The 22,473-nt window shown below is 40.7% G+C and overlaps 1 protein-coding gene across 3 annotated transcripts; it reads right to left on the bottom strand.

Moving 5' to 3' along the window:
* Positions 1 to 504: 504 nt before the first annotated feature.
* On the bottom strand, positions 505 to 21,711 carry Rnf20 (ring finger protein 20). Of its 3 annotated transcripts, none has more exons than XM_042695323.1 (20): positions 21,220 to 21,711; positions 20,402 to 20,549; positions 14,327 to 14,494; positions 14,068 to 14,215; positions 13,731 to 13,913; positions 12,718 to 12,836; positions 11,160 to 11,306; positions 10,911 to 10,988; positions 10,613 to 10,732; positions 9,983 to 10,162; positions 9,697 to 9,832; positions 9,271 to 9,392; positions 8,784 to 9,154; positions 7,529 to 7,646; positions 6,568 to 6,717; positions 3,727 to 3,939; positions 2,295 to 2,420; positions 1,981 to 2,121; positions 1,262 to 1,363; positions 505 to 1,036 (listed from the first exon to the last, which is right to left on the bottom strand). In XM_042695323.1, the coding sequence occupies exons 2-20, from the start codon at positions 20,528 to 20,530 to the stop codon at positions 860 to 862; spliced, it is 2,928 nt and encodes a 975-aa protein (XP_042551257.1). In that variant the 5' UTR covers positions 20,531 to 20,549; positions 21,220 to 21,711; the 3' UTR covers positions 505 to 859. The 3 variants fall into 3 exon arrangements, with proteins under 3 accessions (XP_042551257.1, XP_042551249.1, XP_042551260.1); XM_042695315.1 differs by having other exon boundaries at positions 21,259 to 21,711; XM_042695326.1 differs by lacking the exon at positions 21,220 to 21,711 and adding an exon at positions 21,126 to 21,148.
* Positions 21,712 to 22,473: the final 762 nt, after the last annotated feature.

Genomic DNA, 22,473 nt, shown 5'->3' with positions numbered 1-22,473 from the left:
ACTTATGGAGTATAAAGTCTACTGAAATATTAAGAGAATCTTTTGGAAAACAGGGATCATAATAACCCTTGTGGAGAAGAGAATGACAAAGTCAGAGCTCACCAAGGCCTTTCTGTTTCAAATTCTCAGAGTATTCCAGGCATATTCAGTGTGTATCTCATTTTTTTCCAATTCTGATTTCATTAAAAGACAAAAGGGGCTTTATTATTTTAAATTATCTCAGCCTCAAGAAATTTAAAGACTAATTAGCTGAATATTTAAAACTTAAATAACTTTAACAAAACAGCCATTTGACTGTAAAGCTACTTTGCTAGTAAACAGGAAATAAGTTGAACTCTCCTGGATATAACTTCATTAAGGCTTCAAACCATCCAGGAAAGAGTAGCACAATTATGCCATATTATAATCTAAGTTTAGAAAAAGTATACTATCCAAATTAATAAAAGTCTGGGCCCATAGATAGCTTATTTCCAAAAGGTCCTTCCCCCAAAAGACCATGTTTCCACTCTTTGTTCCCTTTTCCACGTCAAAAATACCAACATTTCTTCTTCAGGAAGAATGGACAATCCAAGATTGTAGAAGGGGCCTAAAGAAGAAAATGCGAAAGGTCCTAAAGCAGGAAAAAAAAAAAAAATAGCTGGTAGGGAAGACAAGTATGAGTTGTTTCTAATTCATTCTAAAACCCAAGACTTACATTTACCAGTCTTTTTCTCTAAAGTCATCTAGCTATTGGAGAGAAGAGCATGGACATAAAGTCTGTGGAGGAAAAGGAATTGACAAACTGCCAAGGAGAGAAGAGGTAGAGGTTTGGTGGTTAATGAACAAGTGCTTGTCCAGACAGTTCCTCTTCTTAATGCAATCAACCAATGTAGATGCGATGGAAATCATTGGCACCAAAAGCTGCATTACACTTGGGACATTTGCGCTGGCGAGTGTCATAGCGCGTCTTCACACACTCAAAGCAGAAAACATGAAAACACTTGGTAAGTACAGCATCCTTTTTACGCATATTGCAGCAAGGGCAGGTCAGACGGGCCTAAAAAAGGAAGAAGCAACCATAAAGGTTATAGGCCAAATGGACAGCTCATGAAAACCAACATAACCACAAGCACTAGGAAAAAAGTATCATTTCCACCCACTAAAATAAACCATTCTCTGGCTACTTTTAGACAGAGTTCAATGTTTACTCTCCCAGTCTGTCAGTAGACAATTTCAGGCCTAGCAAGCAACACAAAGAAAGCAATAAGACAGGCTTTCTGACCTTGTAATCCTTAATCTCCTCCATTAGAATCTCATCACATTTGGGTACGTTGTCTGGCTTCTTTGTGGTTTCCAGCTTCCTTCGAAGTCTAGAGATGTCCTCCTATGGCAGCATAGCAGACCTGTTAGACATCCTCCCCCAGACCTGCCATTTGAGAAATCATCCCTCTAACTTGGAGTCTCTCGTGGAAAGAAAGACCCTTCGGTCCTTCATGCCCAATTATCTTTAGGAACATAGAGAATTGCAAATGACAGGATGTTTTCAGAACAGGCAATCATGATCATATCCTCAAATCAGAAGTACAGCAGTTAATTCAGTCTTGTGAATATAGGGGACAGGCCACTTCATCCTGTGGTGACTAGTTTTAAGGTCACTGGGATTAAAATAATGTACCGATTTATGGACAGGGTTAGAAAGGCATCGTGATGATGACAAAAAGGGCCTTTTAGGAGTTACTTGAAACCTAATGTTTTTATGTTACTAATTTAATGTCAAAAATACTAATTTAATGTCAAAAATACTAATTTAATGTCAAAAAATATTTATGTAATGCCAACTAGGCAGCAGGCACCATGACAGGCTATGGGGATGTGGCACTGAAAAGAACTTGGCCTCTTGCCACCGGGAACATCCAGTCCAGTAGTTTATAACATGCATTACTTATCACCAGGGTCACTTTAGACTGCTGGTGAAACGTAAAACAAGACAATTGCTCTCACCTGGGCTCGTTTGAAATTGAACATATCCTTTTCTTTGGTGACACTATTCTCTACAATCTCATCCTGAAAATCATGAAGCTTCTTCTGAGCCAACTCTAATTGTGCTTTCAAATCATCAGCAAGCTGGGCTGCTTCCATTGCCTACATGGGATGTACAAATAACGTCATCCAACACCCTTTCATCAACAACAAAAATGTTAACCTAAGTTCAAGGAATAATGTGAACTTCAAAATTTCATTCGTGTTATCGTTCTTTGCTTTGTGACTCCTTTGAGACTAATCAACATTTTATATTACAGAGTAATCCATCGTACCTTGCGCTTGTTCATCTCCAAGGCTTGGGTCCTAAGACCCAGCTCCTTCTCCCCTGTGCCGATGTTGCTCTGCAGCAGGTGCTCTTTCTCTTCCAACTTTCTTACTACCTGTAACTGCGCATCCACCTTTGTAGGAAGAAATCAGATTTTAAAACAAATAGGAAGACAAAATAAAATTGGCTATGTTTTGTTAATTCACACACACATACACACACACACACAAATATACAATGCTAGAAAATCTCAACAATTATTACTGATTTTATCCATAAACCCTTCAAAATACTGCAAGACTGATTATTAAAGGCTTTGCTTATCACATAAACTATTGATAGGGATTTAAGGAGTCTGGGAAACCACTGAGAAAATTCTTTTCCAAATTGCCAGGAATAGAGGAGATTTCACATACAGATATTTATCTTCTACAGCTGTGCTAACCCTCACACTCTGGCAACTCCTTCTAAGGCATGCAAATTCTGGCTCAAAGTCCAAGTGTTTCTCTTTCAGAATGGCTAGAGGAACAAGTGGTCTTTTCCTTAAAAATGAATGCACAAAGTTAATGTTAAATGGTAAAAAGTGGAAAGCATACACCTTCTAACCCCTCACCTAAGATTCTCATCCCAACATCCAAAGGCAACCAGGTAGCTGCTTTTAGTTTCCCTGTAGCTTTCCAGAAATTTTAAGAATGAACTCCCTTCACACACACTCATCACACTCATTTTAACGCAAGAGGAATAACAAATCATTTGATATATTTTAGACATTTTTTGGGGGGGGGGGATCTGGGCGCTGGGCCTGGGCGCTGTCCCTCAGCTCTTCAGCTCAAGGCTAGCACTCTACCACTTGAGCCACAGCGCCACTTCCGGCTTCTTTTATTTTTGCTTATGTGGTGCTGGGGAATCGAACCCAGAGCCTCAGGCATGCAAGGCAAGCGCTCTACCACTGAGCCACCTTCCCAGCCCTAGACATTTTTTTTCTACAACAGCAAATCTATTTTTTTTTCCCCAGACTTGAGGCTTGAACTCTGGGCCTGGGGGCTGGCAGTCCCTGAGCTCCTTTTGTTCAAGGCTAGTACTCTACCACTTGAGTCACAGTGTCCCTTCTGGCTTTTTCTGTGATTTAATTGGAAATAAAAGTCTCACATACTTTCCTGCACAGGCTAGCTTTGAACTAGCCTCCCCAGTAGCTAGGATTACAAGCGTGAACCACAGATACCTGATTCCATAGATGTTTTTAACAACTACATGGTATTCCTTTGCAAAAATGAGTAATCATTTACTAGAATCCTGATAATAGATATTTAGTTTGCAGGGGCTTTTTTCCTATCACACACAAAAAAGAAAAAAAGCCACAATGATTACCCTGGCAGTTATCTTAATGTAGAGAACACTCTATTCCAAAAGACTTGGAAAGCTCTACTCATGATAATTACCTGAGTCTTTAGAGTCAAAACCTGGTCTGCAAGCTCCTCCTTCTCTTCTTTAAGCAATTTATGGATCTGATTGGATTTGATGCGTTCTGACATGAGCTTGAAATTGGCATCATCCTTCTCCCGCAACTGCTGCATCAGGCGAATATTTTGCTCCTGCATGTCTTCAAAAGCCTGGCCAGTGACATCCATCTCGGAGAGGAGAGCTTCTTCCTCCTAAAATGAAGAATTCTATTAGCAGAATCTTCTAACTCCAAAGAATGAGCATAGGAAACTAAACCATCCCATTGCTCATTTAGTAAATTAATTCAAGGATCAACAAAAACTAGTTCAAGCATTGGGTCATTGGGTTCTCTGAGAATATAGAAGTCCTACTACTTGACATCAGCTGTTCTGATAATCCTCAGCTGATCTGTACTTTTAACATAGCAATCTGATCAGTAGCAGTTGGTTAAGAGTATTTCTATCATAATGTCTCACATTTTCTCATATTTATCCACAATTATACTGAAGTTAACTTATGCTTTCCAGAAGTTGCAAATATCATAAGTTTCCTAACAATCTAGCAAACGGTATCTAATAATAGCTTTAATTACATTTATCACATTACAAGTAAGATGCATTATCTATATATTCAAGAATGATCTGAGTTATTTTCTGTGAACTTTCCATATATTTATCTACACTTTTACTGGATTTGGGGCTTATCCATTTCCAGATTAGTTTAAATTTACTAGAAATTTAAACTCATAATAACAGTAATTTTTTCCTTTTTATCATGTAATCTGTCAGTTTTGCAGTTATTTTTGCGTGTAGAAGCTGTCTATCTTCTTTTTTTAAAAAAGCAACTTAAAATCCATCTTCCTTTTATACTTTACTTATTAATAGAAAGGTCTTTTCCAGTTCAGATTTTGAACTCAGGCCTTAAGCTTACTGGGCAAGTACTTTACTTCTGAGCCATACCTCTAGGCCTTTTTTGGTGCTGGTTGTTTTGCAGATAGGGCTTTTGTCCCTCCTTGGCATATATCTGGGCCGAGATCTCCTATTTTAGGTTTCCCATTGTAGCTAGGATAACAGGTGTGCTGCGCTACCACGTCCAGCTCTCCATTTGAGAAGGAGTCTTTTTGTGCCCCAGTTGGCCAGTCTAGAACCATGATCCCCAATCCTCACCTTCCAAGCTGCTAATATTACAAGCATGAGGCATTGGCACCCAATGGACTTCTGTTTTTAGCATCATGTCTATGATCATTTGGAAATCATTCTGGTATAATGTTCAAGTGTGTATCCTACTTCTGCTCCCCTTTTTAAAATTTCTGTCCCATCACATTCAGCAGTCTTATTTCACCACTGCTTTAAAAATCACATCCTTAGTGAATATCAAACACCCATTGTACTTGAGGCTATGTCCGGTTGTTTGACTCAGTATAATAGTCTGCCCAATAGTCTCAAGCTTTTTTATCTACTGGAATTTTGTTCTAATGTCTACAGAAGATCCCACTGCTGTTCTTTTCTAGTGATTCTTTATCACTCTTGTTTACTTTACCTTGTGTATTTTAACATTAGTTTGTTTACAACCAAAAAACAAATAGTACTTTTATTGGAGGAATCATAGTAAATTTACATATACATTTTGAAGCTACTGATTAAAAGCCAGGCATGATGGTGCACGCCTGTAAGCCCAATACAACCAATCTGAGCTAAATAGTAAGATGCTTGTCTTTTTTTAAAAAAATGAAAAAAGTCCTATATAAGTTATCATGAGTCTTTCTGTGTACTCACTCCTTCAAAGACCTATGACAGTACAATTTCCAAACAAATATTTTAAGAATGAAAGAAGAGTAGCAAATCACCATATTTAAGAAAAAAATTAAACCAGGCACTGGTGGCTTGTGCCTATAATCCTAATAACCCAAAAAGCAGACATTGGAAGGATTACAATCCTATTGAGAGGATTACATTTTTTTGTCTGCAGCTTGGGCAAAAAGTACATGAGATCTCATTTCAACCAATAGCTAGACACAGTGCCTATTACTTCAGATACAGTGGGAAACATAAATAGGATAACCACAATCAAGGCTGGCTAGGCAAAAGTGAGATCCTACCTCAAAAATAAGCAGAGAAAAAAATGACTGGAGGCATGGTTCAAAAAGTAAAGTGCTGCCTACCAAGCATGAAGTCCTAAGTACCTGAAGTCCCCAGTACCAAAAAAAAAAAAAAATTGAACAGCTAAAATTTTCCTTTTAACTATAGGGATGTACAGAGGATCTAACCAAAGTTCTCTCTTTCAAAATAAATAATGATAGTTACCCTTAAAGTTGCTTCCTGAGAAACAGTGAAGTGTTCCTAACATTGAACAAGTATGGACAGTTCTAACCATTCTGCTATCTTTATGTTTTTTATTTAGTTTTATTTATTTTGAGACTGGATCCTGCTATGTAGATCAGTCTGGCCTCAAACTTATGATCCTCCCACCTATGTTTCCCAAGTGAAGGGATTGCAATATCTGTCAGGAAAATTCACTGGGACTAGAAACTAAAGATATATTCATTATAAGAAGGAAAATAGTCTCTGCAGTTCTAAGATCCAGTACTATTTATAACTTATGTGGGAAGCAGTATTTGTATAAAATCCTTTATCTTTTTCTTATGAGTTGTATGCTAGCAGAGAAAGAACAGATTCTCAATAAGCAATGTCTGAACAACTGGCTATCCAAATATATAAACAATGGAAAGGTCTAAGATTTTAATTTAAAAAGAAAAGTGGGAGTCTAGGAGAGGAGCAAACTTAACTGTCACTTCCATACTTGTTATATAACATTTAGTTAAAGAGACAAAGTCTGCCCACCTGCTTGGCCATGGCCAGCTTCTTCTGCAGGTATTCTATCTGCTCCTCCACAGCCCGGATCTTCCTCAAGGCATCTTCATCAGCCATTTTCTTATTCTCTTTCTTTTCCTTATCCTCAAGTTCCTTGAGTCTTTGCCTTAGATCCTCCAACTATCGGTGGAAAAGAATCACATTAGAATAAAAATTACAATAAATTTTCAAAAATCAATTAATATGAGCCTGGCTCCTGTGGTACATGAACCTATAATCCTAGCTATTCAGGATGTTGTCATCTGAGGATCAAGGTTCAAAGTCAGCCTGAGCAGAAAATCCATGAGACTCTCATCTCCGATTAACCAATAAAAAGCACAAAGTGGAGATATGGCTCAACAGGAACAGTGCCAGCCAACAGCAGAAAAGCTGAGCAGAAAGTCCCAGCACCAGCATGCACATATGCACGCATGCACACACACAAATCAATACTGTGCAGAGAGGAAGAGAGGACCTTAAGCTCAAAGTAATATTTACAGAAATTATGGATCAAGCTAAATATTACAATAATTACAGATGATACAGTACACATTTCAACACTGTTTTTAACATCACTCTATTCCTAGTTCTCATGCTTCTATAATCATAATTCTGGACCTATTCCCTTTTCTTTAGAATAGGTTTCAGCTTTTCTTGCCCTCAGAAAAGTTGAAAGTTTTTAAGTGTAAAACATTCCTCCTAAAAAGCATCAGAGAACGAGAACCACTATAGCAATGATTTATGACTAAGAAGTTTTTTAAATCCTATACTCAGTAATTTTGATGCTTTAGTACTTTGTGGAGAATCTTAACATTTACACATAGCCTTCAAGAAGGATAGAAAATGTTACTCAATTTTAACACTAATTTTAAAGGACTGTATCTTTAAGCAGTATGAAGTTAAACCTCACAAGGTTTAAACCTCACAAGTAATGGCAGACTAGATAGATTACCTCTGCCTTAGACTTCTTTTCCGCTGCCATTAGCTGCACTTTGTCTCTCTGCTCCTTTGGTGCCGAGCGGTACATATCTAGCAGTAGTTTCATCTCCTTCTGGCTCTCTTGTGCCTTTCTATGAAAGAGTAGCAGAGAGAGGGAGTGCGAAATGAGAAAACAAAAGGCATCAAACAAGGAAACTGTTCACTGCACAGACTATTTTAAATTTTTAAAAAATATTCTGTTATAAAGACAAAATTCTTCACCGTCAATAGATTTCTCAAATGTATTTGGAGATTACAGAAAAGTAAGCTAAGTGAAATCATCTCTAACATAGTGTATTATTACACAGGTAATAATAAATAAATAAAACATAAATAAATAAATAATAATAAAACAGTCCTACTCATAAAAAGTGAGATTTAGTAGGTATACAGAGAAATATTTAAACATTGCCAATGACTCTGATTCCACACCTCAATTTCTCAAAGAGATCAAGAAAGACAAAGAGAGGTGGATTTGGAAGTTTACAATACACTGCTAATCCTAGACCTGACAGCTGAATAACTCATGATCAGCTGAAGAGTAATGCTTCACCTGCTACTACATTATTAAACCTCTTAAAACATTTGAGCTCAAATATTTTAGCCAGTGTTCTCTTATAAATCCAAACATCAAGAGTCAACTATGAAAAATGGGGAGTCACAGTAAACAGTATTATGAGAGAAATCATTGTTCTAAAAAGAAAGGCAAGGCATGAGGTAACAACAAAGGTATTTGTTTGAATTTCTACAGGACTAATGCTCCTGAGAAATCTTAATATGATCTGGCATACTTACAAACTAGTCAACTGTCAAGCGATTGGATCAGATACTGTTCAAGTTACACTGACACACACTCCACTTAGTATACTTTAACATATAACTAATACCAGCAATTTGCCCAGATCCAATAAAGGACATTAGTTAATTTCCCATGATTTTCAGTAAATACAATGTACCTTCTTTTAATTTGAATTCCCAGAGAATAAGGGCACAGCCATGAACTTTTTGAAAACTACTCAACTAGACAACATACATGAAGGCCAACCATTTGGCTAAGTTTTGACTAAACATCTGATCGGGTAGAAACTACATTAATTGTACATTTATACAATTGATATTGACCTATTATAATGATCAGATGAGCCAGCCCACCAACTATCTTATTTCATTCATGATACCTAAGTTTTAAGCTTCCAGTCAGAAACAATCACTCAAAATAATACTCTTACTTGAGTTCAATCTTCAGTTGTTTGATAATTTCTGCTTCCTTTTTCCTGATATCATCATGTTTCCCTTTCTCTTTATCCTTAGCAGAATCTCTCTCTTTTTCTGACTCTTTTAGTTTCTGCTTCTCTCGTTCTCTTTCCTTTTCCTTCTCTCGTTCTCTTTCTCTCTCCCTTTCTTTCTCCCGCCTTTCTCGCTCCCGCTCCTCTTCATCCCGTTTGGACTTAATTTCACTGACATCTTCCTGAGATGCCTTCAGTGTTGATGACTGGCTGGATACATCCTCAGAGTCTTGTTTCAGCTCTGTAGGTTCATCCTTAGGGTCCTCAGTACTAGACTGAGACTGCAGAAGGGCACTGCCACTGCGCAGACGTGTCTAGGAGAAAGAAGGAAAGATGGACATCACTTTGGAGAACTGCACTGCTTCCCTCACTTAAAAACAGTTTCACAGACTTAAAAACAAATGATGCTTGTTCTACTGGTCCTGATTACCTTGTTTAGGTCTGACTGAGCTTCTCTCAGTTTTCGCTTATACCTTAGGACTTCCCCTTTCAGCTGGTGATTGTGATTCTGGAGGCTACTGATGAGGTGGCGCATCTCCCGGTTTATAGGACCTTAAATACAGCAACAGAAAGGTTAAAAAGGAACAGGGCAAAGACAAAAAGAGAGAAGGTACAAAACACATGAGGAACTTTGGAAAATCAGGGGGAGTTACCAGAAGAAATATTCTTCTCAGAAGATGAGCATTTAAAAGTGGTCAACTTGATCTAAAAAACAAACACCTGGGCTGTGGGCCAAAATGAATTACAAGACTCTATTTATGGGACTTTGAGCCTTATGACAAATCCTGGGAATCATGTTGCACCGTGGAGGGAAAGCATTTACAGCAAACTGCAGGGTGGATGAGGATAATTATACCTGCTTGTTCATTGGCAGCAAGAGTCTGCTCAAATTCTATCCTCAGCATTTCATACTCTTTGCGCACCTGAGCCAACGTATCTTCTAGCTGGATCACTTCAGTTCTCAGCTTCTTATGAAGACTAACCTCATCTCGCTACAAACAGAAAGGGGAACCCATAAAATATTCTTGTCAAAATGCAGAAATATCATCATATTCTATCTGAAATACAAGAACACACAGGGACACACACATACATGCACGCCAACAACAACAACAACAACAGAATCAAAGTAAAGCTATTACCTCAATGAGCTCAACCTGGCGCTGGTGGGTTCCCCGTGTGCCATGAAGTAGGGTCCGAGCCTCATCCAGGTGTGCTTTCAACTGAAGACTCTCATTGTACAGAACAGAAAACTGTGATTGCATGCAGCGGTACTCTGGAGTTTCTTTAACCACTTCTTCCACTGCACTCCGTAATTCCACCTTAGGAAGGCCCAAAGTAAAAGCCAAATTGGAAGCAAAATCTAGACATACAGTAAATAAAATCTTGAACACACAATGTCCTGCATACTTGAAACAATGATTGCAAAGATTATCACACTTACATACCCCCACCCCCACCATTCCTCTATGTAAAATCTACCTCCAATTAAGACTTCCCAGAACTAATTTTTAAGTATTTCATAGTTTCAACCAAGGGCCAAAGATACTAAAAGGACAGCTAAGAGAGACCTCTGTCACTAATTTCTCTTTATTAAGAATCACTTCTGACACAATAGCACAAAAAGCTATGTTTGTCCTAAGCAACTGTCTGCTTTAACTGCTCAAACACTTTACCTGATTAACTTAGGTTGTTTTTGGTTTTTAAGTTCATACATTCTTATTCCTATTTATTTACCTAGGAACAAATTAAGAAAGACAGGTGTCTCATACCTTTAACTTCTCATTCTGTGTAGTGACCTCCTCAAAGTCTTGCCGGAGTTTCTCCAACTCACAGTGACGGTTCTGAGCCAACTCTTTGTTCTCCTCAAGCTCTGCATTCATTTCTTCAAACTGGAAGGGAAGAAACAGCAAATGAGAAGAAAGAAAAACAAAATCCTTAAATCATTCCAATTTCTAAGTTTCCCATATGCACTGGATACTCTTCTAGTAAACCCCATGTTATCACTGGTGAATCAATACAAGCCTGACATCAGTCAAACATCTGTCCTGAGTAAGTCCCTAACTTTACCTTCCGGGCATTGATAGTGATTGTGCCACCATAGAGACTGCTCCCCGCTCCATACACCTTATATCCTTTAGAATTCACCTACAAAGAAGACAAAGAATTCTTTAGTGAGAGACCTCAGGATTTAGAGTCTGATGATGTACTTTCAAAGGATCAGTTTTTAAACCCAAACACCACTTTGCAAGTGGACCTTCTCTGCAAAGATTTCTTAACATGATTTTAGTCTCCAGGCTATAATGAAACAGCACTGACCCGTTCTAGGACTTCCGCTAAGTGTCGGTTGAGTCGCTGTTCCCTCTTTCGAATTTTGTCAATATCCCACTGCAGATCATCAATCAATGACTCCAGGACAGACACTCGTGACTCAGCTGTCTCCACTTTACTTTGCAGCTTAGAGAACTACATCCCATAACAAAATAAGACTGAGTTAAAAAAGAAATGCCTTATTTCACTTGCCTAAGTTACAAAGCCCACGACATTAACCCTTGTTTGTGTGTTAGATTATTCAACATGAGTGTAAAATAAAAACAACAGATTCAGTTCAACATTTTTTTTTTGGTAGGTTGTGGGGCTTAAACTCTGGGCCTGGATGCTGTTCCTCAGCTCTTCAGCTCCTGGCTAACGTTCTACCATTTGAGCCACAGGGCCACTTCCAGTTTTCTGGGGTTTATTGGAGGTAAGAGTCTCATGGATTTTCCTGCCCAGGCTGGCTTTGATCTTCAGATCTCAGCCTCCTTAGAAGCTAGGATTACAAATGTGAGTCACCAGTGTCCAGTGATTTCAATACTTTTAAGTCAGTTATAATTACGAAAACTATAGAAGTCTTTGTGCTCTGAACTCAGAGCCTTAAGCCCTCACTTGGCTTTTTTGCTCAAGGCTGGTACCCTACCAACTGAGGCACACCTCCACTTCCAGCTTTTTGCTTGTTAACTGGAGATAAGAATCTCACAGGCTTTTCTGTCAAGGCTAGCTAGTTTTGATGCTCAATCCTCAGATCTTAGCACCATGAATAGTCTGGATGAGCCACCAGGATCCAGTGATACTAAAAAAATTTTCTACTGAAAAGTACCATTTCCCTAGATCGATCACCCATTTCATTGGAAAAAATCACTATTTAAAAGAATAACCTTCGGAGCTGGGAAGTTGGCTCAGTGGTAGAGCACTTGCCTTGCATGCCTGAGGCCCTGGGTTCGATTCCTCAGCACCACATAAGCAAAAAGAAAAAAGCCAGAAGTGGTGCTGTGGCTCAAGTGGCAGAGACTAGCCTTGAGCTGAAGAGCTGAGGGACAGCGCCCAGGCCCAGAGTTCAGGCCCCACAACCAGACCCAAAAATAAATAAATAAAAATTTAAAAAAAAGAATAACCTTCATGTCACAGAACATTTTAGAAAATAAAAAGATAATTATCTTTTCTCCCCACTTTCTTACCCAGAACAATGTAGAATTAGGTATTCTAAAGACACTTTGTTATCCTCTTTATTTAGAAACTATAAAACAGCCAGTGCTATTTAGTATTTTTAATTACAAAACTGTTCACATCAACCTTAATAAATGTTTGGTTTGCAAACATGTCCTCTAAATCCTCTGACAATCCTCCCATCAAGAGGCAGGAACTAGGGAAAAGAATTGTGGTACACTCCTGTAATCCAAGCTATGTAAGAGTAGGAAATGAAAGGAGTTTGGTCTGAGACCAGCCTAGCCAAGCATCCAGTGATATCCATCTTACCAGTCCATTGAAGCACTCAGAATCAATCTGAGTCAATGTCTGCCAGGGCCATTCGAATACCCACCCCTCCATTCTGGCCAAGTACCTCCTGAGACATGGTGCGGTGCTTCTCCTGGAGCAAGTCTGTCAGTTCCTGCAGCCTCATGTTCTCTTGCGCAAGGAAGGAGTTCAATTCTTGCACTGCTTCTTCCACTATCAGGTTATCTGAGGAAGAAGAACTGCATTTTAATTTAGTATCTATCATGCCAGATCTTAAAACCATGCATCCCATCACTGACATCCTACCTCTCTTCATTTTCCTCAGAACTTCAAGCAGTAGGCTACTTCTATTACTCCCTGAGACAGACAAAATACCCAGAGACTAGGTACTAGGTATGGAACCTAGCTATGGGTGCTCTTGAAGCTCAAAAAACAAAACATACACCACCACTTACAAAAGAAGTAGGTAAGTCTAGAATTTATTACATCAAGCTTATATGTTTAAAATTAAGTAACAATCTCTATAGTTCCAATATAAATGTCACTAAAAAAAAAGGATAGGGACCAACATACGTCACCTCTTTCATATCACAAACTGTCACCGTTTGTAGAAGTAATATAAAATATGTTGGTGGCGTGGTGTATTTCCATGGTTTTTTGTGCACCAGATTTTTTTGGCTTTTGTGTGTATGTGTGTGCCGATCCTTGGGCTTGGGCCTGGGTGTTGTCCTTGAACTCTATTGCTCAAGGCTAGCACTGTGCCACTTGAGCCAGAGTTAAACTTCCAATCTTTGGTGGTTAACTGGAGAAGAGAGTCTCAAGGGACTTTTGCCCAAGCTTACTTAGAACTGCAATCCTCAGATCTCAGCCTCCTGAGGAGCTAGAATTACAGGTGTGAGCCACCAGTGCCCAGCTTACTTGTGGAACTTTTAAAATAGGCAATTCTGTGAAATCCACTTACATAATAATAATCTCCATGGGTAAGGCCTAAAAGTTCTTCTCTTCTTAGTGTTGGAGATTGAATTCAAGACCTTGTATGTGCTACATTCTACTACTGATCCCCAATCTCCAAAAAGATGGGTTTTAAGTCTTTCCCACTGCTTCCAGTCTCTGTCTCACCTCCACTGTTTAGCTTCCGGGACAAAAGCTCCACTTTTTCTTGTAACTTATCATACACATTCACAATCTGGGACACAGCTCGGCGGGAGGACTCCACACGCTCCTGCAGCTGAGACTCCATCTCTTCACTGGAACTGCTGGCCAAAGTAGCAAGGAAAGAGAAAGCTGGTTCTTGCCCTTCCCCTGAGGAAATACAGAGAAAACCTCAAAATTATACACCTAGAAATACCAAAACATACTTTTTTTTTTCCCCTTTAAAGGGAGAGCTTCAAAGCAGCGCTTAATTCCTGAAAACCCAGATTAACATGCAGTGTCAGAATCCCTCACAAACACTTACCTCTCTCTCGGTCATCTTTGCGTTCCTGATTGCTGTCAGAGTCAGGCTCTGGTTCTGGCACAACCAGAGCTTTCCTTTCTGTGAGTAGGTCTCCCAAGCCCTGTTCCAGATCGTAACGTTTAAGGATGATACGGATGTTTTCATCAAACTGGAGGATATACAATTGTTGGAAAAAAAAAAAAAAGACATAACTTTAGAAAGGAGAATACTAAGAACTAAAATGCCCAGGCAAACCTTAGTGAATAAACAAGTTGACCACCTGACTCCAGTACCGGTTAACAATCAACAGGGAGGCATCGTCGGTGGCCTGCCGTCGTTCCAGCTTTTCGATGTGTTCACGAAGTTCATCTTCAATGGCCTGCCGTTGGTCCAGCATTTCCGCTAGCTTGCGATTTTTGGTTTGCAATGTTCGAATGTCTAACTCCTCCTGCCCCCAGAAATCGGTATTATTAGTCTCCACAAAGAAACTTGACAAATTAGCTGCAAAACTGAACAAGGTCACATTAATTCTCCTATCAACAAAGCAGTTTATTTAAAAGGAAATCATACAACAAATAATTACATCAAAGGATAGCTAAGGGTGTAGCTCAAGTGATAGAGTGCTTGCTTGCACAAGCGTAAGACTTTGGGTAAATACCACCAAAAAGAAAAACATGTTTTCAAAAATAAAGAAATGGGTCATATTGATGTGAGGAAAGCATGACACATGAACATACTCAAGCTTCCCTAGTCACATGAATACATATGTGTAGACAAACCATCCAATCCTCTAGTATCTATCTATGCTTCTAGTATTTCAACACTAAATGACTATCCACTGATTCAGCCATGAATTCGTAAGCCACATTGTAGACCTTACTTGGAATTCAGCTCTCCATTAAGTTCCAATTTCACAGTCTAATAAATAAAATCTTTCCAGGTATTTCATTTCCCTCCATTATTGTGGCAGTCCTTTCACATTATATAGAGCTCTAGAATTTTGAATTCTCTCATTTTTCCCTCTTTTTTTCACTATCTTCCATAGTCTCATCATGTACTATATAGTACATTTCTTCAAACATGTTAGTCTCTTCAATTCTGTCCTTCCATTTTTCTGTCCTGAACAAACTTCAACTGAATTCATCCATACATTTGGCTGTTCCCTTCCTGTACCAGTATGCTAAGATTTCTTTTTTTTTTTTTTTGGAGGGGGGGTGGTGGTCTGGTCGTGGGGCCTGAACTCTGGGCCTGGGCACTGTCCCTCAGCTCTTCAGCTCAAAGCTAGCGCTCTACCACTTGAGCCACAGCGCCACTTCTGGCTTTATTCCTTTTGCTTATGTGATGCTGAGGAATCAAACCCAGGGCCTCAGCATGCAAGGCAAACGCTCTACCACTGAGCCACCTCCCAGCACCTATGCTAAGATTTCTATATCAAAAAGGTCATTAAGATGGCCATCAGGGGTGATCTGAAGATCACAGTTCAAAGCCAGCCCAGGTAGGAAAGTCTATCTTATCTCCAACTAATCATCAAAAAGCCAGAACTATGGCTCACATGGTAGAGCACTAGCCTTAGGCTGAAAAAGCTCAGGGACAGCACCCAGACCCTGAGTTCAAGTTCTTGAATTGAACAGATCTTATAATTTATCCAGAACTATTTAACAAATAAGCTCTCATTCTCTATCAAAGCAGTTTTAAGCTTTACCAAGCCTTGCCTTCTCTTACCTCACACTAAACAGATGGCCCTGCTTCCTACTTTAACAAACACAAATGATCAGCTGGGAGTCTTTTCAATTCCTCACCTCTCTCACCTTCTATACATGACACATGAACACATTCTTAAAACCTCAAATTCTGCTCAGAATCCTTTGTTTCTGAAAAACATCATTCCTCAGAAAGTCTCTCAGTATCCTTAACTCCTGACTATATCCTTTCCTAGGACAAGCTGGGGAGGACCTGGGGGATGAAATATTACAGGCAAGCAGACAACATGTGAAAAAGGCTACATTCTCACTTTATCTCAGAATGAGTGAATAAATATTTTAAACAATTGTTTACTAGAGCACCAATTTCTTATCTTACTTTTATTTTCTCTATTACAATTGGTCAAGTTACCCCATTAATAAGCTAATACAGTTTAATAAAATAATAAGTATACCTTGTCTCTTCTCTGGACATTGCCTGCCTCTCCTGCTCTACCTGGAACCCACATGGTAACACTTCCCCTGCAGGCTCCTCCAGTGGCAGCTGTTTCTCTCACATTGCCTTCAAAGTCCTCGTGGGTAGACAGTTTCTTTTGCCACTTCAAAGCCATTATCTCACCTGCTCCCTAAAAAACTCCTAGCCCTGCACAGGATATCTATCACTAGTCTTAAACCATCTGTCATCCTTTTTGCTGACTTATTTATGTCAGAAAAAAAAAAAGTCCAGTTTATTTCACTACATTGCTCCAAGATTTAGACTTAACTTACCATCACTTGCTAAGATACCTCTTTTAAAATTCATGATTACAATATCCACTTGAATGATTGTTCTCCATCTTAGATCAAATCACTGACCTCTCCATCAATGATTATTCTCCTATTTCTGTCATTAGCTAATAGTTATTCTCAGTGATTACTTTGCTCTTCCAACAAGCCCTCTAAAAGCTCATTCTCCACAATTACCACTATTTTTCCAGCTTATTCTCTACAGGTTCCTCCCTCCAACAATTCTTCAGCCTCTCCAAAATCTACAACTTACTGGTCTTGTACCTTTCCCTGTCTTTCATTCTGCTCACATCCTCAGGACACTTTTATCAAGCTTAAATTCTGTGAACAACCATTATAATCAAACCTTCTTATAAAAACTTCTTCCTTGCTTCTTCTTCATACTTCTCCAATCTTGTAACTAACATCCAACCCTATATATACTTCAAACCTACATCCATGCAACTGAATGTGACTAGAAAATACAAACACCATACTAACTAGTTTCCCTTTACACTCATGCTCACAAATTCAAGTGGGCCTTCACTGCAGGCCATCAACCCTACTACATATCTTTAGTCTAGCCTCTCTTCATGATAACTACTTCATACCTACTCCTGCCTCTTCAAACCTCCAAAGCTTCCTCCCCATCCTCATTCTCAGATGAGTCTTGTTTTTTATTTCACTAGAAAAAAAAAAATAGAAGCAATCAGAAGAAAACACTCATACCTTCCTCCCACAGCCACAGCTCCAAACCTACCTATACCAGAACCTACTCCTCTACCTTCCTTCCTGTCACCATGGATAAGCTGTTCCACTCCTGGTTAAGACCAACTCCACAGCCGGGCACCAGTGGCTCCCACCTGTAATCCTAGCTACTCAGGAGGCTGAGAGCTGAGGATCACGGTTCACAGCCAGCCCGGGCAGTAAAGTCCGTAAGACTCTTATCTACAATAAACCACTAGGAAACCAGAAGTGGTGCTGTGGCTCAAGCCATAGAGCGCTGGCCTTGAACTGAAGAGTGCAGGGACAGTGCTCAGGCCCAGAGTCCAAGCCCATGACCAAAAAAAAAGACCAACTCCACCACTGTACAGCCTTATGGTTTACCTTATTAGTTCCTCTCATCTACTCAAGGACATCGTCTTCTCTTTCTACTGTATCGTTGTATTTTCTCTATCAAATCATTTCAATCAACAGATAAAAATAATGGAATAGCTCAAAAAAAAATCTCTCTGGCTACTGCCTCATCTTCTTTGTTGTACTTAGCAGCAATAATCCTCTAACATGTTGTCTCTACCCTCTGTTCCTTAATTCCTCTCTTGTCATAGTCTCTTAAACTCACTGCAGTCAGGCTTCCAGCCATACTACTACATCAACATAGATCTGGTTGTTCTCCAAGAGACTAAATGTAGCATCAGTCTCCCCTTAACTCACCAGCAGCACCTAATCAAAACACAAAAATTCAAAGTTAAAATACTTTTTCATTAAGCTTCTGGAAGCCCTCTTTCTTATTCTCCTACCTCATGGGTCTCTGCCCATCCCTTCCTCTTAATTTGTTCCTTTAATTAGTCCCTTCTCATCTCCACGTCCCAGAACTCTGCCCTCAGAACTTTATCTATGTTTATTATTTAAGGGAGAGCCTTAGTCTCACCGATTTAAATATCACCTACAAAATGCTGTTCTCAAATGTACAGCTTTAGACCAGACAACTCTCCAGAATCCAGGTTATTATATACAACTACCATGCTAATTGGAATCTTGAAGTTTAAAAAACTAACTCAAGATTCAATCTCCACAGTGCACTTAAAAATCTACTCTTAATTTCTAGTTCAGTAAAAGAAAATGTCATTATTTCCAAAATCCTTTGGTGATCCTCTCTACTCATATGTTCTATCTAATCCATGAGCAAATCCTGTCATAGCTACCTCCACATTTTTTCAGGCCACTCTGACTACTGTGAAGGCCTCCTGAACCAAGTATTTTAGTGACAGGCCTGCCTGCCAAATTTCAGCACAGCTGTGGTGAACAGCACCAGTCTGTGTTCTCCTTCATACTTTGGAATCTCACTTAACCTGTTCCCAAGAATCAGCTGACTTATTATAGCAACTTCAAAATGCACAGTTGGAGTTACTGCCTTCAAGAGAACCTACAGCTGGCTGGAACTACTGGAAACGTTTGGAGAGATGATGCTGTGGAGGAGAGAAAGATAACAGAACAATTTTGCTAACTGGACTCAGTACAACCATTGCTTTTCTACAGTCTACTCTCCAAACATACATAGGTCAGAGCATGTTCCTCACCCACAAGACTTGTTGGATAAAGTCCAGGCTAAGATTGGTGCTGATCTTCCCTCACAGCACGTGTTTATCTTTCTCCACCAATGGCACAGTCTACTTCCTTGTCAGTGCCACCCTACTGACTGATGTCTATGAGGCGTCTTCAACATAAGGCACAGTACCCAGCAAGCAAAATGCTCAACAAGTACTACTCAACTGCTTTTGGGGTGAGCAACATGAGGCTAAAATGAAAGCAACTCCTGGTGACACCATGGAGTTCCACAAGCCCAGTCAGTTCAGCAAGGGTAGGGCCGCAACAACATGCCAGGAATGTCCTAAGAATGTCAGTCTCTCTGAACCTCAGCCTCAACATAATATAAATGAAAAATAGTTAACATCACATTCCCATGGCCAAGGTACAAAATATGGAGTCCTCATCTAGATAAACACCTATAAGCTTCTGACGTTTCAAATATATACATCACTTGTGTGTTTGGTATATACACTCTAATGGAACTGTTACTTCCATAAGAGCAAAGATGATGTCAGTTTTATTTACTTCTATGTTATCTAGCCTCTATTTATTAATAGCTAACTTTTATGAGTATAAGATGCCAAAGTCAGTGTTTTAACCCTTAGCAAGAACTACCATTTTTATCTTCACAATAACCCAGTGTGAAACTATATACAATGTACTTTAAATTCATTTTACAGACAAGGAAATACACAGAAAGGATAAGACAGTGACATAAAGCTAGGGAGTGAGAAAGCAGACAATAAACGTCAAGCAGTTTGGTCTCAGATTGACATTCTTCACAACACTTTCAAGCACCTCTGAGATATGTCTCTTAAAACCTGGCACCAATTTTTTCAGTGAATAAAAAATGAATACAGCAAACCCTGTTATCCATGAGTATATGGTTGCTAAACAATGAGCACTGAGGAAAAACCAAGAACTCTCAGGATGCACAGAGTTAAGAACAGTACTGTGGATACTTTATTCCACAGCATCAACCAAAGCCCACCAAAGACATGCCACTTTTCAGCAAATCTAAAGCTTTATCACTTAAATTAAGCACACTTCAGTTTTTCCTTTTGGGACACCATTGGCTTTGAGGGAGGCATATTTTCACAAAAATAAGGACAAGGAAACAGTTCATCACTAGAGTTAAACACAACCGACATTAACATGGAACAGACTGAGAGCTTCTCCCCAATCAACAGAGACACATAATGCCCATGTGGGAATTAGATTTTTTTTTTTAATTTTTGAAATTCCTTGTGATTATTTATTGACCACCCTAGGCCAAAACTGCATACAACCAACCTGCAAATGAGTCAGACTTGCTATAGTCGTAATTCCACTGCTAAGTAATAGCCAATGTGGTGTCAAGCACCAGAGATTCAAAATCACATGAACACAACATGAAAACAAAGATCAAACATCAATCTACCTCGCTTTCACAAGTGACTATGACACCTTTGAACTACTTCACCTATCTCCCACTTCTTTTCAAATGGCTTCCCCTTATTCTAGAAGGCTTCAATACGTTTACTTTCAGGTTATAAATGACAGCAGAAAAGTACACTTTCATAGCTCTGTTTTCCTCATACCGTTGAAGACACGCCCCCTAGTTTAATGGTTTCCACTGTGGTCCCTGAATCTTCAACAGCTGTCTTCTTCTCTGGAGGCACTGATGTGCCTGGCTCTCCAGCTGCTCGTTTATTTCCAATCCCTGACATCTTGATGACAGTGGTTTTCCTGGAGGCAAAGAATAAAATAAAAATAAAATCCATCACTAAGACATGCAAAGAGAGCAACAATAGATACAAAAGCTAGCAATTTTTCTGGCCAGCCCTTTCATCTGGATCCATTCATCCCAAACCAAGCAACACCATCCCCAAATTCCTCTTAAGAAAAAAAAAAAAAATCTAAATTGTGGATTCACATCAAAACTGAATTGTCAAAACCTAAACTGTGGGTTAAGATCAAAACCGAATTGTCACCCACTATAGATTTCTAAGTAAGGGGAGACAATAGTGAGAGCATAGACAATGAATAAATTTCAAGAACCTCACTTCCTGAAATGCACCCCCCCCAAAAAAATCAGAAAAGTACAGCTTGATTACGAGAGAAGTCCATTCTAAAGTGTGTGGAGGACTCGAGGGCTGGAAGAGATCTGAGAAATGCCTAAGTCGGTTATCAGCTCAGAGCCAATCAACGGATGGCATAATTACTAAAGGAACTTGGGGGGGGGGGGGGGGAGCCAAACATAAACTCGGCGCTCACAAGCACCAGCTTCTCGCCACTTTACAAATCCTCTCCCCATCACATCGCTTTCTGCAGCCCGAGGGGGCAGTTAGCCTCAGGGGGTGCCGGTTCCCGGAGGGGGGGTGGGGGTTCGCCCGGGGCCTTCTCAGCGTTTCCTCACCTGCACGGCACGGGGTAAAGGTGTTTTCCTCAGCCCTACCTGACTGACTGCCCGGGAGCTCAAGGAGGCGGAACGGAAGGATGCTAGAGCACTGCTGCTACAGGAGGAAGCTGCCCGGCCATCACCGAGAGACCACGGGCCACTCTGCGTCCACTGGCCGGCTCCGGGGGGTGGCAGTCGGGGACCGCGGTCTGGGTCGGATCCCGCCGGGAAAAGAGAGACACACGCCCCGGGCTGACGGGAGGAGCCGAAGACCCCGGCCGCGGCGTCTCCGGGGCCCGGATGGAGGCCCCGGGTCCGCAGAGGGTGGAGGCCGCCCGGGATACACCACAGCCTGTTCCTCACGTCAGTTGTTCTCGTGAGCCGGGGTCTAACCCGCGTTCTTCCCACTCGCGCCGCGGGGAGCCCAACTCTAGGCCGGTCTTTCACCTAAGGCCCGCCCGCGCAGGCCAGGCCTGCCATCCCTCACCTCTGACCCGCCGCAAAGAGGGACCTAGCTTCCGGGAGGCGGGGCGAAGGACAGGAAGAAGGGAAAAGAGGAAGGAAGTTGCTTCAACCCTACCGGGTGAACTGAGATCCAGCCGGGCGGAAGTGACGTGAGGTGAGGGCGCCGAGCGAGCCAAGGATGTGCCCAGTCTCCGGCCACACTGGGGCGCGCGAGTGGCGGCGGGTGGTGAGCGAGCATCTCTTTGCTAAGACCACCAAGAGTAACCGGGTCTCGCTGCGGCCGGCCTGCGAGCTCTTGCCTTGACAAGTTAAAAAGAAAACACAGCAGCCTGACTTGGATTAGTGCGAGTATTGACATCAAGCGTTCCGTTGGGCTACCTGCTCTGGGCTTCCCCGAAGCTCGTTTAGACTGCCGATTGGCGGGAGGGCCTGTCCATCTCGGGCCCCAAGCCTGTCGCGGAGACTGACACCTGGAGGAAATGCCAGCCCCCTTCTTGCTGGAGAGTCTGGAGAAAACCTGGGGGGTTTCATGGGTTTAGGAGTTGGGGGTTGCTTTTTAAGGGAACTGTGTTTAGTGCTGCCTCCACGTTACACCCATCTGGGGAGTGATAGTCCCTCTAGGGCGGGGCCTGGACAAAAAGGCTTTCGAAACAGCCCTTATCCCAGCACAGAAATAGGGACACAAAGGGTGAACTAACAGAGCAGTGATACTCACTGGACATTACTTTGGAAATGAACTATCCAACTTGGGAGGAGGAGGGGGCGTCGGGAGGAGGAAAAAAATGGGAGAAAATGAAGGAGGGGGTG

The sequence above is a fragment of the Dipodomys spectabilis genome, unplaced genomic scaffold, assembly GCF_019054845.1.
Source record: "Dipodomys spectabilis isolate Male_0828 unplaced genomic scaffold, ASM1905484v1 ptg000006l, whole genome shotgun sequence".
Taxonomy (NCBI): Eukaryota; Metazoa; Chordata; class Mammalia; order Rodentia; family Heteromyidae; genus Dipodomys; species Dipodomys spectabilis.
The sequence above is the reverse complement of the archived record's forward strand: the minus strand, read 5'-3'. Positions and strand labels throughout refer to the sequence as shown.